Source organism: Falco rusticolus, chromosome 9 (genome assembly GCF_015220075.1).
Source record: "Falco rusticolus isolate bFalRus1 chromosome 9, bFalRus1.pri, whole genome shotgun sequence".
NCBI lineage: Eukaryota > Metazoa > Chordata > Aves > Falconiformes > Falconidae > Falco > Falco rusticolus.
The window spans coordinates 38,548,703-38,566,719 of NC_051195.1; the positions used below are offsets into that span (position 1 = coordinate 38,548,703).

Genomic DNA, 18,017 nt, shown 5'->3' on the forward strand with positions numbered 1-18,017 from the left:
CCACTGAGAAGCCTTCTAGGAATACAGCTAGAAGAGCCAAGAGACTGAGATTTCCTACTGCTTTTGGCTTTTAACTTTGCTTGTAGGTCTTCGGCACTCTTATCTGCCACTGACTGACAGATCAGTATGTTTTAAGCTTTCTGCAGGGGAGTATTTTCCTCTATGGAAAAGCATAAGGAAAACTTTCTGACCGGGCTGATTTTTTCCCTTATAACCAGTTTCACAGCTTTTTGTCATGTCTGCTTCTGCTGCAGGGAAGAGGAGACATGAGCACCCTACCAAGTCCCTTTGCCCATCTTCTTAGCCTGCTGGATATAGCTGTTCAGTGAGAAGAGGATATAGTTTCAGCATCTGCAATTCTCCAAGTTTAAACAAAGACACCACAAACACCCAGTAATAGCTAGTTAACTTCTAGAAGTTTGAGAGTACCAACTGCATGTATCATATAGAATAAAACACACAAATATTTCAGCTGAGAGTCCAAAGCTTATTGTTTAGGGGTGGTTTGTTGTATTTGTTTTAAAAAAAAATAAACCCACAAAGTTTCTTCTCTATGCTTATATTGACAACACCAATTTGACAATTTGCCAGATGTCTGAAGTAGACTTTTCCTTGCACCTTATATGGTTTCCCCAGTTAAAAAAGCAAGATAACCTTAGAAGAATTAGTTCTTGCAATGCTCCAGAAGCTGATTTAAAACATCTGTCAGTTTAGCAAGGAGCCTAAAAATACTCCCACATCATCAAGTGAACACATACAGCCCTAGCTTTAACACTAGCCAAGACCCCAGTTTCTCCCAAGAAAAAAGCTACAGTATGAATTTAGCTTGACAAATCAGAATACCACTCAAAGTGATCTAGTCTATATACTGTAAAAGCAACTTTACCATAAGCCATCTCACAGTAAAATCCAGTTGATGGTTTACACATACATGTTCTGCAAGCTTCCAGGAAGAATATTGACAAGGCAACAGGAGCATTAAAAATTTGTTATACATCAGTGCATTTCCATGAAGTGCTCTGCAACTTTTCTCAATTTTTGATGTCTGTCCTGAAAAAAAACCCTTAAGTATTTGCTAGCACTTTCTACATTGCATAGCCATATCCAAAATCCTTTTTAAAACAAAGCTGCCCATCCTTCCCCCATCCTGCATTTTAAGAAAGCTAAACTGACCTAGATGTCAAGACCATGAACAATCCATGAAGGAGAGGTCAAAGCAAGCCAAAGCTACACCAAGTTTATGGCTACTCCTTGCTGGCCTAGATTATGTACATTTCAGCCCAGGCTAAAAAATACAAAATGGGCAGAGAATTAAGCCTTTGCAAAAGCATTCTGAATTCAGGTTACACACTGAGGGGTCTTACTCAAGTACACATGACAATGTAAGGAAAATGACAACTAGAGTTAGTGGTACAGTTGTGCATCCTATGCCTTGTAGGGTGGGATGAACTCTGAAAGATTTGTCCACTGAAGGCCTAGAAAGCAGATGCTTTATCTCAAATTGAGTTCAGAGACAGCTCGTCTCAGTGGGTTCATAAGGGGCAAGGGCTCAGTAACTACTTCACAGCTGTTTGTTTTCCTCTTTACAAAATCAGTGATTGGAGCCAAGTTACACAGAAAGCTTTTGGGAAGGAACTCTGGTAGCACAAAAGCAAAAGCAGGACTTGGCTATTTACCTTTATTCTTGTCCGTCACAGCATTTTGATTGCAACCCTGGTTCTGTCTTTATTTACAGTATCAAGTAGATCCAGTTGGTGTTTCAAGCTATTTTGCTCAGCTCCTTTAGAAATACAACTGTTGGAGTGAATGTCATTTTACCATGCCCTGACCCTCAGCTACCATAATCCATGCGGCAGATGTTAGCAAAACATAAATTGCATACATCCTGGCACAGCAGCAAAGAATAAAATTTTGCCAGATGCAAGTCAAACAGCTTTGGGGTACAACATAACATTTCTTGATTGCACCTAGATTTCACAAGTGACTCAGAAAATTTATCATCAGATGACAAACAGCTTCCAGTAAAGATAAAACTTTCTGCAAACTGAATAAGAGACAAGCAGTGTTGAAGTGTTTTAAGAAAAGTCTAAGAGAACAGGTTTACAGGTCACCACTCCTCACAATCTAATCCTTATTAAGTACTACTGAAACAAGTCCGTTGTCACAAGATATAACTAACTAACACAAACCTGGTTGGTTTTTTTCCTTCAAAAGGTTCTCTTGGAAGCATTTAACAGAGCAAATTTCCCATTTCTTCATCATTCCACTCTCATCTTGTTTTGATTTAAAAACATGATTGATACATCACTTGCAATTAGTGAGTTTAAGACTGGTTTAAGAAGCTTTAAGTTTTTCTACTTCTCTGGAAGGGTACAGGCCAATGCAATTAGAGACTGAAAAATAAGTTCAAAGAAATATGCAGCTGAACTCTCTTCCTGCTTCTAGTTTAAGCCAAATGAGCAACACACTTATACTATCAGTGACATCAGTCAACAAGACCACTTTTCCTTCAAGCCTGGCACGAACCTGAAGAGACTGCTGAATCAGAGCCTATCCACTGTGCCTTTTAGTTAATATGGAAACTGTACACAGGCTCTGGTTTTCTCATGATTACCCTGGAGACTACATTCCAGGCATAGCAAAACTAAATTAGAACACTCCAGCCATCTGGTCCCTAATAGCAGCAAACTGACCTACCTGTCTACACTAGCGATTAAGACAAATTCAATTGGCTTGAGGCTAAGGAAATCCTGCTGTCCAAGTAAAATACGTAGCTATGTAACAAGAACCATATGGAAAACAAAGTGACATCATTCCAGTATGAAAATACTTTTATTCATGCTGCTAACAGTACAGAGCTGAGGCTTGGGTGGTTTCACTAATTACAGGATGCACAACTTAAACAGTATGTGCTTTTGTTTCCTTGTGAGACTTTTTACAGGACCATTATAATTGCAAAATTAGTTCTTTTATCAAGGAAAGAATTACTTCTTCTAAACCAGTACTTCTGAGTTAGAGCTACTTTAAAGACATTATAGCACCACTTCAGTCAAGTAAGTCAGCTCTGACCTTAGAGCATATATAAAACTCACCTGGAAGAATAAGATACAGCAATTGTCCTCTACAACAGATTCACAGCTGAAACTAGCTACTTTTATCTTACAAAAAGTTTAGTGCCTCATACCAAAAAAGCTTGCAGACTGCAAAAGCTTCGTTTCTACACCTGTGAATCACCACCAAGTTTCAAAGCACCTCTTAACACAAATTCTGATGATGATGTATACACAGATTAGTACCATACTGAAAGATAATACATGTGATAGAACTAAATTCTCTCATTATTCAGATGCCTGTTTGAAAAGCTAGCAGCCAAACACCATGATGCTGGTGGTAGGTTTGCATTATCTTTGACAATCTGCTTACATCTGTATGTTGGAGAGATTTTTATTTGATTAGGATCTCCCCCCACTTCAGTAACTGAGATGCATCCTGTTCCACCCCAGCCTTCCAAATGTTAACTATCTAGAAAGTTTACTTAAGATTAAGCCTTTTTGGTTTTATTGGTAACAGAGTAATAACAAAAAGCCTCACCACAGGAAGTTCAGAAATTTTATCAAGTGGAACAAAGATTTCTTTCTAGGTACAGTACTGTCCTGTGAAAATCTGTGCTTCTAATATAGATCAATATTGTACTGTACAGCCAGTCTCTAAACCAACCCAAGCTGTAGTTTCACATAGGTAGTAACAGACTTTCTTCCTAGGCTTTGTTTCCTTTACCAGAAGATTAAGTTGAGTTGGCGGTGGTCTGTGTAACAACAATATTAAATCAGTATTTGGTTATCCATGTGTTGGCCCAGAAAATATTCAAAGAACTGGGAAGAAAAAAAAATTCATTTGAAATTTATTCTCTGTTACTTTAGTAAGTTTCAGGTGCAAACAGTAGAGAAGTCTCTTCCTCCCAAGTTTCTAAGATGTCTGACCAAATCAGATGCAAGGCAGATGTCCACTAGAGATGCCATAATTTTACTTTGATATTTAGTAACTAAACTACTAGTTTAGTAACAACTACAAGATCTGTTGCTACTTTTGATAACCCATTTAACTTTTTGAAAGCACTGCTAATTTGACAAGTACTAACTACATGAGGCATTGTAATAACACAAACCAAGGTGTAGGTAGGCTACCAGGCACTGAATTTTAAGATATTCTATTTGTTATATGCAAACTTGAATTCTGAATACCAGACTGCACAACACTGATTTTCCCTCTTCCATAGAGAGAAAAGGGAGCACTGTCCCTTATGAGCTCCTGCCTTTAGCACCAGTGGTTCCAGAGTAACAGAATTATTTTATTTTTTTAAGTTCAAGACAGCAACAGTTTCCTGCAGGATGACAAAATTTATAAATATGAGAAAGGAAAGCAGTTTTGAACACCTCTGATAGCAGGGGGAGGAGGAATACCAATCATCATTGATTTCAAGAAACAACAAATCAGAATACTCACTTTTAGCACCTGACAGAGGCAAAGCATTTATCAGTAGGTAATCAGAAGTCTGTTCACTACATGACCCTGCTTTTTAGGGCATTCTAAATGTAACCATTTTGCCAAAGCCACTCTCATACCACCCTTCATTCTCAGCAATTCTGAAACTTTCACCACCACCACCCCCTCCACCTTTCCCATGACACTGTTGCAAATTACTGAACTTGTTCTCATCTGCCTGCTATCAGTGCTGGCTCATTTACTTGCTTGACAAGACTGCAGGTATCTACCTCCATTACCTTGGTGAGTTACAAAAGCTAAATGGGTTTAGCACTACACAATTTATTGAGGCAGAGAAGGAATATGTAAGATAGGCTACCTTTACCTATTTACTAAGTCCATCTGCAAATGCAGGAACTAGACAAAGTTCTGTCCCTTATTGATTTTGTTCAATCCTGCTGTTTCCCTTAGACAAAACACACTCATCTATAATTACCTTTACCAATAAAGTAAAATTTTTCACTCAGTTTAATATTGTATTACAAAATATCTTTGTGTGCTCACTAATAGATGAAGCAACAGAAACTCACAGCATTCCTCTTTTGGCATAAGGCCTGCCACGGTAAGTGTTTCTTCACCAGCAAAATACATACTAACACGGTATTGTATGGTTATCACCTACCTTCTGTAGCATTTTGAGAGTCTTCTGAAAGAGGAACTGTGCATTTTACTTGACTAACAGTTAATTCAAATGTACAATGAGTTAGTGGTGTAAATCACTGCTCACATGTTAAATGCAACATTTTAATTAGCTACAATATCTACTTATATTAGAGTAAGAACCAGAAATAGTGGGCTGCTTTCCAAGGGACATGCTCATTTATAGCACCATTAAAAGCTTAAGTGTGTCAGAAACTTGAGATTATGTGATTATTTTCAGATTGATTTGGCCTTCAGTGCTCACTACCACTTATACCAGCTCTGCAAGGAATTCAGCATGTAAAGATGGCCCACTTATGTGGGGAATCATCACAAAGAATTTGCAAATATTATAAAGCAGCCACTCAGCAAGTTAAATGAAGACTTATTAAAAACTAATTTTAACAGCTGCATAAAACTCAAGCTTACTATTTGGTAAGGTAACAAACTACTTGACACATCAAAAAAGCTTTAATTATATATATAATTTTCCTGAAAAAGAGAAGTATTCTTTGAAGAGATTAAATGTTTTTCTGGTAAAAGTTAATAAACCATAGCATAGCAGCAGATGTTACCAATGTAGTCAGCATCTCCTACTAAAGGATGACATAACCAATAAAGAGTAATCCAATTCCTACTTGTCAGTGATTCCTTTAGGAATTTTTAATCATTTGATTAATTCTACAGACCTAATTTCTCACTCAGAAAAAATTATCTCCCATGCCATCTAGAATAGAACCTACTCTTAGCCAGTCTTTTTTACTCTTTTACAGTCTACATTCAGTCATTAAAACCTACTTCCACTCAAAACAGTGCTGGTGCCAGCCTACTTCTAAAACAGTGCTTTTGACTAACATTAATATACATTAAACTATAATTCCATGTTCACCCAATCAGAGCATTATAAAAACATTACTCTTACTCTTGTTCCTACTGGAAAGCTTAGTTTATATAATACCAAAATCTGCAGGACATGTCTTTGTACCATGGAGTTGGTTAACCCTATTGCTGTAGACAGTAGCATCTGAACATGCTTGAGGGGTTGCACAGACTTTTGTCAGTGTACCTCTGTAACATGAAGCTACTACTATGTTCAATTAAAAGCAAAGGGGGGAAATTAGGTAATTAAGCAAACAAAGGTTACAATCCAGTGCATACAAATATCTAGGTTACAACTGCTTATTTCATGAAGTTCCCATGATTGGCAAAGCTGGCCAAAGCCTGGCTTCACCTTGTGCACACGAAAGGTATAATCCTAATCACTGTTAATTTGAAGTTATAGGGAAATAAAGCCTCTATAAACTTGTCTTCAAAATTAATCTTTATAAGTTTTACACTAAATCATGAAAAGATATCAGAAAGTTCAACTTCTTCAGAACAGAAGCAGTTATTTCCACTGTATTTTGTTAGCATTTTAGAGTTCCATTGTGCCAGCCACTGTACAAATACATATAATCCAGTTGATGTAAGAACAAACCATTGCTGTGTCACATTGAAAGGTTGACAAATCAACTCCACATTAGAAAAAGGATATTTAAGTGCCACCAACACTTGATAGTATCATTACTACCACTTTGAGAAGTTATAGGTACCATGTCTAACTGTTAAAATAGTTTTAGAAGTTTAACAGGAATTACTGAAAAATCCTTTAAATCTTTGTAAGGTAAACACATTTAGAGATGCAGGTCCTTTACCTGCTATGAGAACGTGATTGAAAAGAGAAACAGCAGCTGCAAATCTGACTAAAATTATCTCCTATGTAACAGTCAGCAACAATTGTTCCCAACATTTTGTCCTACTTCAGCAAGTTGCTCCACATTTAAAAGCAATGGAATAGAAGAGAACCAGTCCTCAGAGCAACCATTATAGTATGTTTAACAGAAAATACATGTTTTTGGGCCAGCTAACAAGCAAACTGGAAAACCTGTCTGAAGAAAGGAATTACACTGAACTGTGAAAGCAGAAGCTAGATTCATTAAGCTTACAAACCCCTCCACAGCTTACTTCCGTCGTTGTCACACAGTACCAAGGTTAGTTATCTGAATCACCAACATTTTTCAAACTAGTAAGCCACAGGCAGGCAAGTTTGCTTTTTGCAAGAAAAAAAAAGTGCCAGACAAGTAAGTCGAAGTCTGACACAACAAAGGCTAAGAAACAACTCTTTGTAACAGTCACTGCTTCAGGGTTGCAAAGTCTCTTCAGCATTTCACTGTCCTGAATAACTGGAGAACGGTTAGACATTCCACCTGCACACACACCCCCCAAATTGCCAGCACAACTTATGCCAGAAATTAGCCTGCAGTTGAGGGATAAAACACTTTATATTCTATAGCTTTGAAGTATGATAATCACTGATACCAAGCTGGGAAAGGGGGGTGTGGGGGGAAGATCAACAGAAAAATACACTCTTTCTTGCTGCATGGGGAGGTGGGGTGGGCTTGGCTGGGCTGACAGCCCAAGTGTCAGTGGAGTCTCAGAGGGCGAAGGAATGCAGGTTTTCTCCAGCAATAACAAGAGAAATAAAAGAAATGCCAAGCTATTACATTTTTCCCCCTCCTCAGAGAAAGTCAGGCTGAAACCTACCTAAAACTTACTGAGGTTCCCACTCCCCACCCCTTGATTTTTTTGAGAAAATAGGAACTTTTTCTAAGTGTTGCAAAGAATCAGGCATCACTTCTTTAGTTGCTACAGTTAAGTCCGTGGTTTGGCAACTACTAAGCCCTTCACAATCCAGGGGTTTTTTTGTCATTGTGTCAGGGCAAGCTAAATAAGTGACCTTTTCATTACTACTCCAGAGTTCGAGAGAAACTCCATTTGTCCAACTCTGTTACTCAGCACAACTATTATGATGTAAAAGCTGCAAAGACAGCTAGTCTTGTCAAAGTGACTTTTAGTGTAGTCCTCTACACCAGTCAGTTAACCAACCTGTTTACTTACCTAAATTATTGCATAACTCTTACAGGTTTTTAGGTAAGTGTTTTTATATTTGAGAGTAGGTCTTCTTTCAATCAGTTGAAGGATATTTAGGATATCTAGACATCTGTATATACATTCAGAGGCTGAAATGGGAAACATCAGATATCTTGAGCAAAGTTACAAAAAACTAAGATTTTTTTTAAAAAGCCAAAAGACATAAAGCAAGTAACCTTCCCAATAACTTCTAACTGTATGCTTGAAGCAGCATGTATTTTTTTAAAGTGATAACTCTCAATATAAATATTCAGTACATCACACACTTTGGTAACAAAAACCTCTAAGCAAGCTGAGATGACTACGTTGATGTACATTAGCAACTGACAAGGTTTTTGTAGAGTTTAAATAGGAAGATTGAGCATGCCAGCTTGTACACTACTAAACCTTAGCACTAATCACTTTATTCAATTATGTACTACTATATCCCATTTTGAGATTAACGGTTTAACCATTCATTGCCTATGCACAGACAGACACTTTACTCATGAGTAAGTCCATTTGTTCAAGAAATAACCAAGTTTGTGGTCATCAGGAGCCAAATTAATCCAAAAACTTTTGCAACTTACAAGTTACTGGCTCTCACAAGTACTGACTATTATTCTGGCTGAAGTCTGTTTCTGCTCCTTCCATGGAAGGATCTGTGCAGCCAAACAAAACAAGGCCTGCATAAAAGAAAGTTTTATTAATGCCTCCCCCCTCAAAAACAGTTGCAATATACAGTCTCTTCTAAACTCAGGAAAATGTTTCAAGACAGCAGAGGAAGCAACTCAGCTGGAATAATTCAAGTTCCAGATGACAGCTTTTAATAGCTTCCCTGCTTGACAAGGGCAGTCTTCAGACTTTTCTGCAACTGAAGAGCTGATAGCCAGAAAACAGCTGGGAGATTAGAATGGGCAAGGAAATTGATATGGACTTTCCTGGCTCAGCCTTTAATAAGCTTCCCATTTTGATGCACCTGCTCCCCACATTACATAGCACATATTTGTTGAGAATTTAAAAGAACTAAAGATGGAAGAGCAGTCATTTCTGTTTGCCTGGCTTACTGGCAGCTGGCTTAGTAAGGTGACATTTGCGACTTATCCAGTACAGTCCAGAGTGCTCCTCATCAATTCAGGGGTTACAAAAACAACCACCACTTCTCATACTGCTACTCTGGCACTTCTGTGACTACACCCATTTAAGAAATTAATTTTTATAGTTATTTCCTTGTGCACTCTTCAGCATTTAAGGAGGGACAGGGTTGTCTAATTCATGTAAAGACTTGGCTACTAAAATGCAGTTCAGGTTTAATACCATTGTACATCACTATTCCCACAAACAAAATAAACATTGAAAAGAACAGTCTAGTACTGCCATCAGTGTGTGCCCATTAAAAAGAAAAGACAAAATGCCATCTTTTCTATCACCTTTTAAAAAAGATGCATTGCTGGATAAACACCACCACAAGAATACCAAGTACTTCTGAATATCCTTATGAACTGCAAATCAGGTTATATTTACATTCGTTACAGAACAAGGCTTTTGGTCTTTGCCTACTGCTAGCCTGAACTCAGACCACCTTGAAGTAGTCTTTACCTTTTACAACAGTTAAGGAATTCAGACAATTTTGGAATTACCATACAATATTTACTGTATCTACTCAAGTGACTGAAAAGTGTTACAACTTTAATTTGTAGAGCAACGAGACCAGAACAGTTGCAGCATACCCAAACATATCTGAGCATAAAGCTTCTCAACTAGCCAAATCAGTACTTTTTCCTCAGTTCTGTTTTTCATCATTTCATTTATGCACGACATGTACCTGAGGACAAGGATTAAGCATGATAGTTGCCCAAGTCAAACTTTCTTAGGCCATGACAGAAAATCAGTTTAATATGAAAACTGCTTACCTTCACTGCCATGAGAAATACTGTACTTCTATCACATACTGTAAGCCCTAAATATCATCTTTCATCAGCAAATAGATAAAAATTGAGGAGCCAAAGACAGAAGGCACTCTGCTGTTAGAAACAAGGATGAACTTGTCAGGAATGCAAAGGTCAGGTGCAACCTTAGCTTCAGTGACCGTGAGACAGTGGAATTCAGAATCCTGAAAGGAAGAAACAAGACTAATCAGACCCTGAGCTGTAGACAGACTTCAGCCTCTTCAGGGATCTACTTGGAGAGAGAGATTCCAAGGGATACAGTCTTAGAAATAAGACAGGTTCTGGACAGCTGGGTGATTTTGAAGGATCACCTCCTCCAAGCTCAGGGATGGTTCACCCTGATAAGTGGTTAGCTAAGCAAAGGTGGCAGGAGGCCTGCATGGATGATGCAGGTGACTCAGGAGGAATACAGAGACACTGTCTGAGCATGCAGCAATGGAGTCCATTTCAAAGTCTAGACAGAATTAAATCTGGTGAGGGACATGAAGGACAATGAAAAATGCTTATGGAAGTACAGCAGTAGCAAAATCATGACTAGGTAAAATGTCCTTTTTTCACTTTTCATTCACGCTGCTGAATAGGTGTGGGGGTGGTCACAACACAGAAAAGGCTGACACTCGGTACCTTCTTTACCTCAGTCTTAACTGAGAAAAACTGCCTTCGGCAAATCCAGGTCCCCAAGACACACTGAAAGTTTGGCACAAAGAAAAAACTGATCCTCTGAGAAAGATCAGCTTACATTCTCTGTTCTGTGGGTGTAACCATTCATGGAAAATGCAATGCAGTTTTCTTACAATAGGTCTCTTCATAGGAATTCTAAGCCAACAGCAACAAGACACAGAAGTTTGCTACAGGAACGACTTGTTTCTTTTTTCCTGCTCTTTACTGGATAACCCTGACATGAATCACCAGTTTCCTACCCTACCCACGAAGTCAGGGTACTGAGAAACTGTTCCAACATGTGCTCTCTCAGTGAGAAAGAGATCATCATCAACTAAGAGTCAATATGAATTGACAGTTTCAGTCATCATGAAAAGCCTTCAGCAGCTGAGGGTGGGTTTTTTTTCCTCCTTCTTTCCCCTTTCATCAGTCAGTATTATTCATAATATTCAATGGATAACAATGTAAATAATTATTCTGAAGTATCAGAATATTATTTACTTCAGAGTAAGAGATTTGTTCCAAAGTGAGTTGCTCCTTATATTCTCCCAGAAAACTTTGGTTCTAGTCTCAGGATATGGGCAAGTACAAGTCATACCTCAGTAGACTTGAATTACTAGGTAAAATAAACAAAGGCGAGGTTTGCTCTCTCCACTGATTCTCTATCCAGTTTTTCATATTCTTACAGATGCACTAGAGCCTGAAATTAATACAGGGACAAACTAGACCTACTTCCAAATATTATGTACATGGAGTTTCCCCACCACATCAGTTTTGAGCTGCTAGCATGCTAGGCTCATGTTTTAAATAGATATCTATTGATGAAATATTTGTGAATGAAAAGATCCAGCCTTTAATTCATCATTCCATCTCTCCATGCAGCAAGTCAGCCTGTATCCAGAAACTATCTTCTGAAGTGCAGGTACTTGCAATAGCTGCTAATCTGTGGTGTATTGCCACGCATCAACACAAGTTCTTGTTTTAAACTCCAACTACAGGGCTTGATTTAGGGTTAATTCTCTCTTGCCTGTTGTCATAAAAACCACAAAATTATATAATTTAACATGACAATATAGTTGATGCACTTATAACATTTAAGTAGTTAAAAAAGATACTTCACTCTTCAAATTAGGTAACAACAATGCTCCTTAGCAAGAACTCCTATCACTGTGTTTAAAGATTAATTCCAGGAAGGTTACCATTTTGCAGAAATTGAGAACTGTGGCCACAGCAGCAAGTTCTATATAAGACTAATTGCTTCTCAGCATTTGACTGAGCAAGTGGTAGAACAGAATTTTTGTTGAAAAGAAAACATTACATTGCAATGTTTCTTAAAGGTCTAGTGTGCCAATCTGACTTGCTTTTCAAAGTGAGAAATGTCAGCAGAAGACTGATACTTAGTCTTCATATTTGAGGTGAAGAAATACAAAGCTAATAAGATTTAATAGAAAAAAATGCAGTCAGAAACAAGAGCTTAGGAACAACACATACAAGCTGTACAACAGAGAAGTGGGGATAACAAGTTTGTCTTAGTTAAATGTGAAGCCACTACCAAAATTAAGCAACACTCAAGGCAAGGACTGACTAGGACTGGCCTATTCTTGCCTTTGGAAAATGGCAAAAAAGCGTCATTTGGTTTTTATTTAAGATTTCTAGCAGATTTGGAACAAGAGACAGACCCTACCATTTGCAACAACTAGTTAATGATTTCAGCCACCACTTCCAGTAACATTAACACCACATGCTTGCAATTGCATCTTTAAAATCACTGCTTAACTACAGATACATCCTCTCAAAGATTTGCTTCATCAATCCAAATTTCAACTCTATTAGGAAGGGGAAGACACCTGAAAATTACCCCACTTATGTTCTGAAGCTACACATTTCTAAACCTAGAACATACTGAAACATGTATTTGGTTCATTGTTTTATTAAACTCTATAAAAGGAATTTCATGTCCACAATCCAATACCACTGGGGCGGGGGGGGTGGGGGGTGTCATCTTGTTCCAAACCACAAAGCAAAACTACAAGACACTCTTAAGTTAAAGTCAGGAACAAGACTAAATCGCTAAACATTGAACCTTAATATGGGTTTAACAACTCCTCCCTCGCTAGTGTAATTCACTCATGCAGCAGAAAGCATAGGTCAAGTTTTCCAGAGCAGGAATGGTATACACCATATTGCTGGCATATGGGACTTCTTAGTCCAAATGCCACTTTAAGGTTATCCATTCCACAAGGGTATCCTCAGTTTTTATGCCCAAAAAGCAAGCTGCCTGTGGAGGCATTCACCATCTTGATGCACATTTAAAGAAACAAAGAATGAAATATTCCTTTTAAAGCTCATGGAGGAGACTAGTATAAATTACGCATCCGAGCCTAACAACAAAACAAGGATTACTCCATTCAATTCAGAAGCTAATGTATCACTTGTGTAAAGATGATTCTTAACAGATAAACGCAAGAAAGAAGTTTGTGATGGTCTTTGGTTGTTACAAAGTTGCTTTCTGTCCAATTAATAATTAATCTCTTTTTCCTGTCCCTCCCACACAGACACCCTAATGGGTTTATATCCCCTTTCTCAGAGCATATGGTCACAGTTCACACAATATCCTAAATTATCCCTAAATAAATTGTAGGTCCACTGAAGCAGAATGTTCTATTTCAAGAAAGAAGGAAGTTTATTATTTAAAAACAGTTTCTCCTAACTCTAACCACAAGTTTCTAGTACATACAGAAAAGACCTAGACACCTATAACAAAAAGACCTACTCTCTCATGAGATCATCAGGGCTTGTCTAGTACTCCCATTCACTTGTCACTAAGTTTGATTTCTGTAGAGTTCAGATGAACTGCTGTAACAACCCATTTCTTTCAGCTTAAAGATACTCCAGTACAATGACCTGGAGATGGGGAGGCACTGACCTATACACATCCCATGACAAGATTCAAACATCAAGAAAAAATTCAGAACATTGCTATGATCCCTTGAGAGCCATCTTTTGTGCTATGCAGAAAATTCTTTCTCCATCCCATTCCAAGATACATAAATACTGCAAGCTAGTTTTTCTCTCAATACAAGAAAAAGACTCAGCTGCCCTCAACAGCTCACTCCTCTTGTGTACCATGAGATACAGGCAAGTCAGCTATGCCAGAAGAAAACTGAGGGATGAAGATGCTGTTTTACTGCCCACTCCCCACAAGTCTGACCATTTCTCCTCATTCTAAGTGTTTAGCCATGTATTTGACTTCTGCTGCTGCAATCATCACAGGGATTTCAAGGAAGGCTGTATTTTTCACAAATTCATTGTTATAGATGCAAACAATCAGCTTGGAAATCAGGTGTTGGTCAGCAATTCACAGCCTGATCAGGGAGAACACACAGCTCTTTCTGCATGGCCCTGCAACCCCAGGCAACCTCTCACTTGACAGAAGCTCATGGATATGCACCCAGAACATGCAGATTGCTTCAGGTGATTACTACTTCATCCACTAGGATGAGATAGGGCAGCTGACTACAGCTACACCAAATGCAACCCTTCAAAAGTTTTGGGGGTGTTTTTGTGGGGTTTTTCGTTGGTTTGTTTTACATTTTATGTCACTGCCTACATACTAGCATGGAGTTTCACCTGTTTTGAGAGTAACCTGTGTTGTTTTAGTTGTCCCTAGGTGGAGTAGGCTTCAGGTGATGGTAGTTTTAAGAGACTTAACTTTAGAAAGCAACAGAAGCCTCTGACACGAATGACTGACCTAGTGCTACAGGGTGTTGCTCTCATCAAGTGTGATCCCAGTTAATCTTAATCTTACTCTAGACCACATTTTTTTTACTTTGAGTGAAAGTGCTCTACTTCAAGGAAACATCTGATAAACCATGACTACCAGACAGGCTATCTATAAGCTAAGAGACCCTTACCGATGATTTCCCTGACCTGCTAGTTGTGGTTAGCAACTGAGATATAGAAAGATGTCAGTATGGTTTCTCATTTCCTACCCCATTTCTCCACACAACCCATCTCCTAGGCCTTGCACAGGAATGGGTCTCAGCACTTCGAACAGTTGCTACCATCAGTTACTTACAGATGGAATAGTTTTATGAATCAAATATTCCACCTCCCAAACTGTGGAGTCCTTACTATAGGCTGGGGAGCCAGAGAATGGTGCTGCTGTGTGTGTCAAGTTATATCTTAAAAACTTCTCTGCTGGTCAGTACTTACTGTCACTTACTTTGTGACAGTCATGCTATGCAAAGAGCCCTGAGCAGACAGCAAGCAACAGAAAGAGCTAGCAGCTACATCACTGTCTTGGTGGTACTGGCAAATCCATCCTTGCTGTCACCTGTGAAGCCACCAGAAGGCTTGCAATTAGATAACCCATCTGCACAAATACTCCTGCTCCTGTGACACTGCAGTTTCACAAATCACCTTTACGCTTCAGAATGACACCCTGAAAACACTGCTCCAGACAGTAAACAGAACTTTAGTTTATTTTTCCTAATGCAGTCAAAGCTGCATTCTACCAGATCAGGGAATCTTCCCTCTAAGTACCATCTCAGATTACACCACTTCTATTTGTTCTTTGTGAATTAACACAGAAAAATGATTCAACAGCCTTTCCTTCTACCTAGCTAGCAGAGGCTTCCGAAACAGTCCAAAGTGAAATAAGAGCTGGCATTAGCAAGCTGTACAAAGAAATTAATTCTGTTTCTACATTTCTCTAATAAATGCTACTTTATCAGATCAGGTTTCAGGGTGGAATAGCCACACAATCCAGTGATACAGGCTAACATCAGAGAGGCCAGAGAGGCAAAAGGTTATTTTAAAGTTTTCCTTTCAAGGAAAAGTATTCCATACACTCAGGCTTCACACCCTTACAGCCAACACACCTATTACCTCAGTTCATTGCTGCAGACTGACTGGTTTTTCACCCAAACCAGAGTTTCAGTGAAAGTCAGTAGAAAGCGCACATTCCAGATGGTACATCCTGTAAAATTCATGGGGACCAAGAGTTGTTACACTCTAATAAACTGTGAAACCTTGAAGTGTCATGTTATTCTAGCAATAGCAAGTTCCACAGGCCAAAAGCTGATAAATACATCACGTGCATTAGTCATCCTGACAGCTTCTTATACCCACAAGCCTCATTATTTCAAATGTGCACTAATACATCAGTTACCATTGACGCAGTATTTTAACTATATGTAGCCAATTCATTAAGGTAAATTTCGCTGGCAAGGGTTATTGCTTGCCACGAATGACTAAGAATTTTACGTGATTCAGAGTGAGAAAGTAACATCTGATGTTCAGAAATTAGTTCCAAGTAGCACTAAATGAACTTAACAGAAGTGCAAGTTCAGTATTACCAGGTAATTCTTCATGAATTCGAAGAGTATGCAATGCTGCAGTGAAAGAAGACATTTCTGCCTTGCAACAGTTTGCTATTCTTTTGAGGCAGTACAAAAGTATAACACAACTAAAACATTTCCAATTTATTAGCCATTTGCACCTGAAACTGGAAAGCCCGTACTGCCAATACTCCAGCCTTACAAGACACACTCTACGGACAGCTGCTTTCAAGAAGTGGAGAGACTCAAGCCGATTCGATTTTCGGTCACCTTTAGCTCCCCACAAGCTAACCGTTAACCGACACCCGGAGCTATGGAACAAACGGAGAAAATTATAACTCCAGCGCCTGCCTGCAAACGGCAGGGCTGTCCCGCCTCGCCTCCCGCGCCGGCCGCCAGCTGCCTGCCTTCACAAGATAAAAATCCCAGTCAAATGCCTGGGAGGTTTGGAGTTGTTCTTTTTTTTTTTTTTAAGAAGAGTATCACAGCAAGTATTTTGCCTTTTATAGCGCATACACTTAAAATAGGAGTTTCCAAGACAGCAGAAGAGCCCCGAGCGTTGTCAGAGACATCTGCGCGGCGCCTCAGGACAGTACGAACCGCAGCGGCGCCCCCCGCCCTGCCGCCGCTCCTCAGGTGGGCGCCAGGCGGACTTCCCCCGACGGGAGGGCGGCGGGAGCCCGCTGCCCCGCCGAGCTCCCTCGCCGGCCGGGGCGGGAACAACCGGCGGCGGCTTCCAGACAGGAGCCGCAGAGGTCCAGAAAGCCTCCCCGGGTTAACCCCTTCGCGGCCGGCCGTGAGGTGGCGGAGCCACACCTGTAGGCGCCAGGCCGGCGCCGCCGGACCACGAAGTTGGCCGCGGCGGCCGAAGTTGCTGCCGTGAGGCAAAGCGGGAGGAGGCGGGCCGGCCGCCGCTACTCACCCGCACCAGGTTGCTGACAGCGGCCTGCACGGCCGACACGGGGGCGGTGAGGTCCGGAATGGCCTTGCCGTCCACCTCTCCCTCCTCATGCATAATGACTAGGTGGGAGATCTGCTGGGCCACCGGCTCCAGGATGCTCTCGATGGTGCGTGTGTGGAAGACGGGCATGGCGGCGGCGGGGCGGGGGGCCGGGGCCCGAAGTCAGCACAAACTCCTGGCAAACTCTGTCCCTGCGGGCTGACGCCCCGCAGAGAAAGCCGCGGCCTCCGCGAAAGAGATTAAAAAAAATAATAAAATAAATTAAAAAAAAAGAAGAACACAGCCACCCCCGCGGGCCTTCCCCTCGTCCCTCAGCAGATCGCAGCAGCCCGGAGCAGCGACTCCCGCTTCAGGCTGGCGGAGGCGGGACTCGAACTCGCTGCCCTCCTGCCTCCCCCTGGTAGTGCCCACCCCACACTGGCACCGCTCCTCCGCCCGGCGGCGGCTTTTCAACCACCACAACCTACCCCTCCCACAGCTCCCCGCCCCCTCGGCCGCCCTCACCCAATGGCCGAGCCGCCACCGCCGCTCCCAGTGGCGCAACGCCGCGTCCGTCAGCATTCCAGCACCTCCCTCCGCCCCCCACCCCCCCAGTCTTTCCCGCACCATCCTCCCGCCTTCCCAACTAAGCTTGGTTGCGCGGGCGGCTGGTTTCCCAGCGTTGAGGTGACATCAGACATTCTGGTGTCCATATAAGGAGACGATGAAAGCTGGGTACGAGGGTGGCGGGATCCCTGCGCGCCGCCCCCGCCGCCGCCGTCCGCTGGGCTGAGGCGAGCTGCCCCGGCGGGTGCGTGTGGCAGCTGTGTCCGGGGAGGGGGTGGCTGAGGAAAGAGGCTGCCCCTTGCCCGCCGCCCGTCACCCGCCTCCTCTTCCCCGCCGCCCTGTCCACAGGGCGCCCACAACCGGGCCGGCACGCCCCGGGCGCGGTCCCAGCCGCTTCCGCCCCCGCTGAGGAGAAGCCGCTTCCCGCCC

The 18,017-nt window shown here is 41.2% G+C and overlaps 1 protein-coding gene across 3 annotated transcripts in view; it reads right to left on the reverse strand.

Moving 5' to 3' along the window:
- VCL (vinculin) overlaps positions 1-17,479 on the reverse strand; it is a 60,301-nt gene extending 42,822 nt beyond the window's left edge. For 2 of the 3 annotated variants that reach the window (XM_037399596.1, XM_037399598.1), the window contains exon 1: positions 17,004-17,479. In XM_037399596.1, the coding sequence (XP_037255493.1) occupies positions 17,004-17,171 (168 nt within the window). In that variant the 5' untranslated portion in view covers positions 17,172-17,479. Of the gene's footprint in view, positions 1-10,043; positions 10,244-17,003 lie in introns of all 3 variants that reach the window. The other variant, XM_037399597.1, reaches the window with a different exon arrangement.
- Between the last annotated feature and the right edge of the window lie 538 nt (positions 17,480-18,017).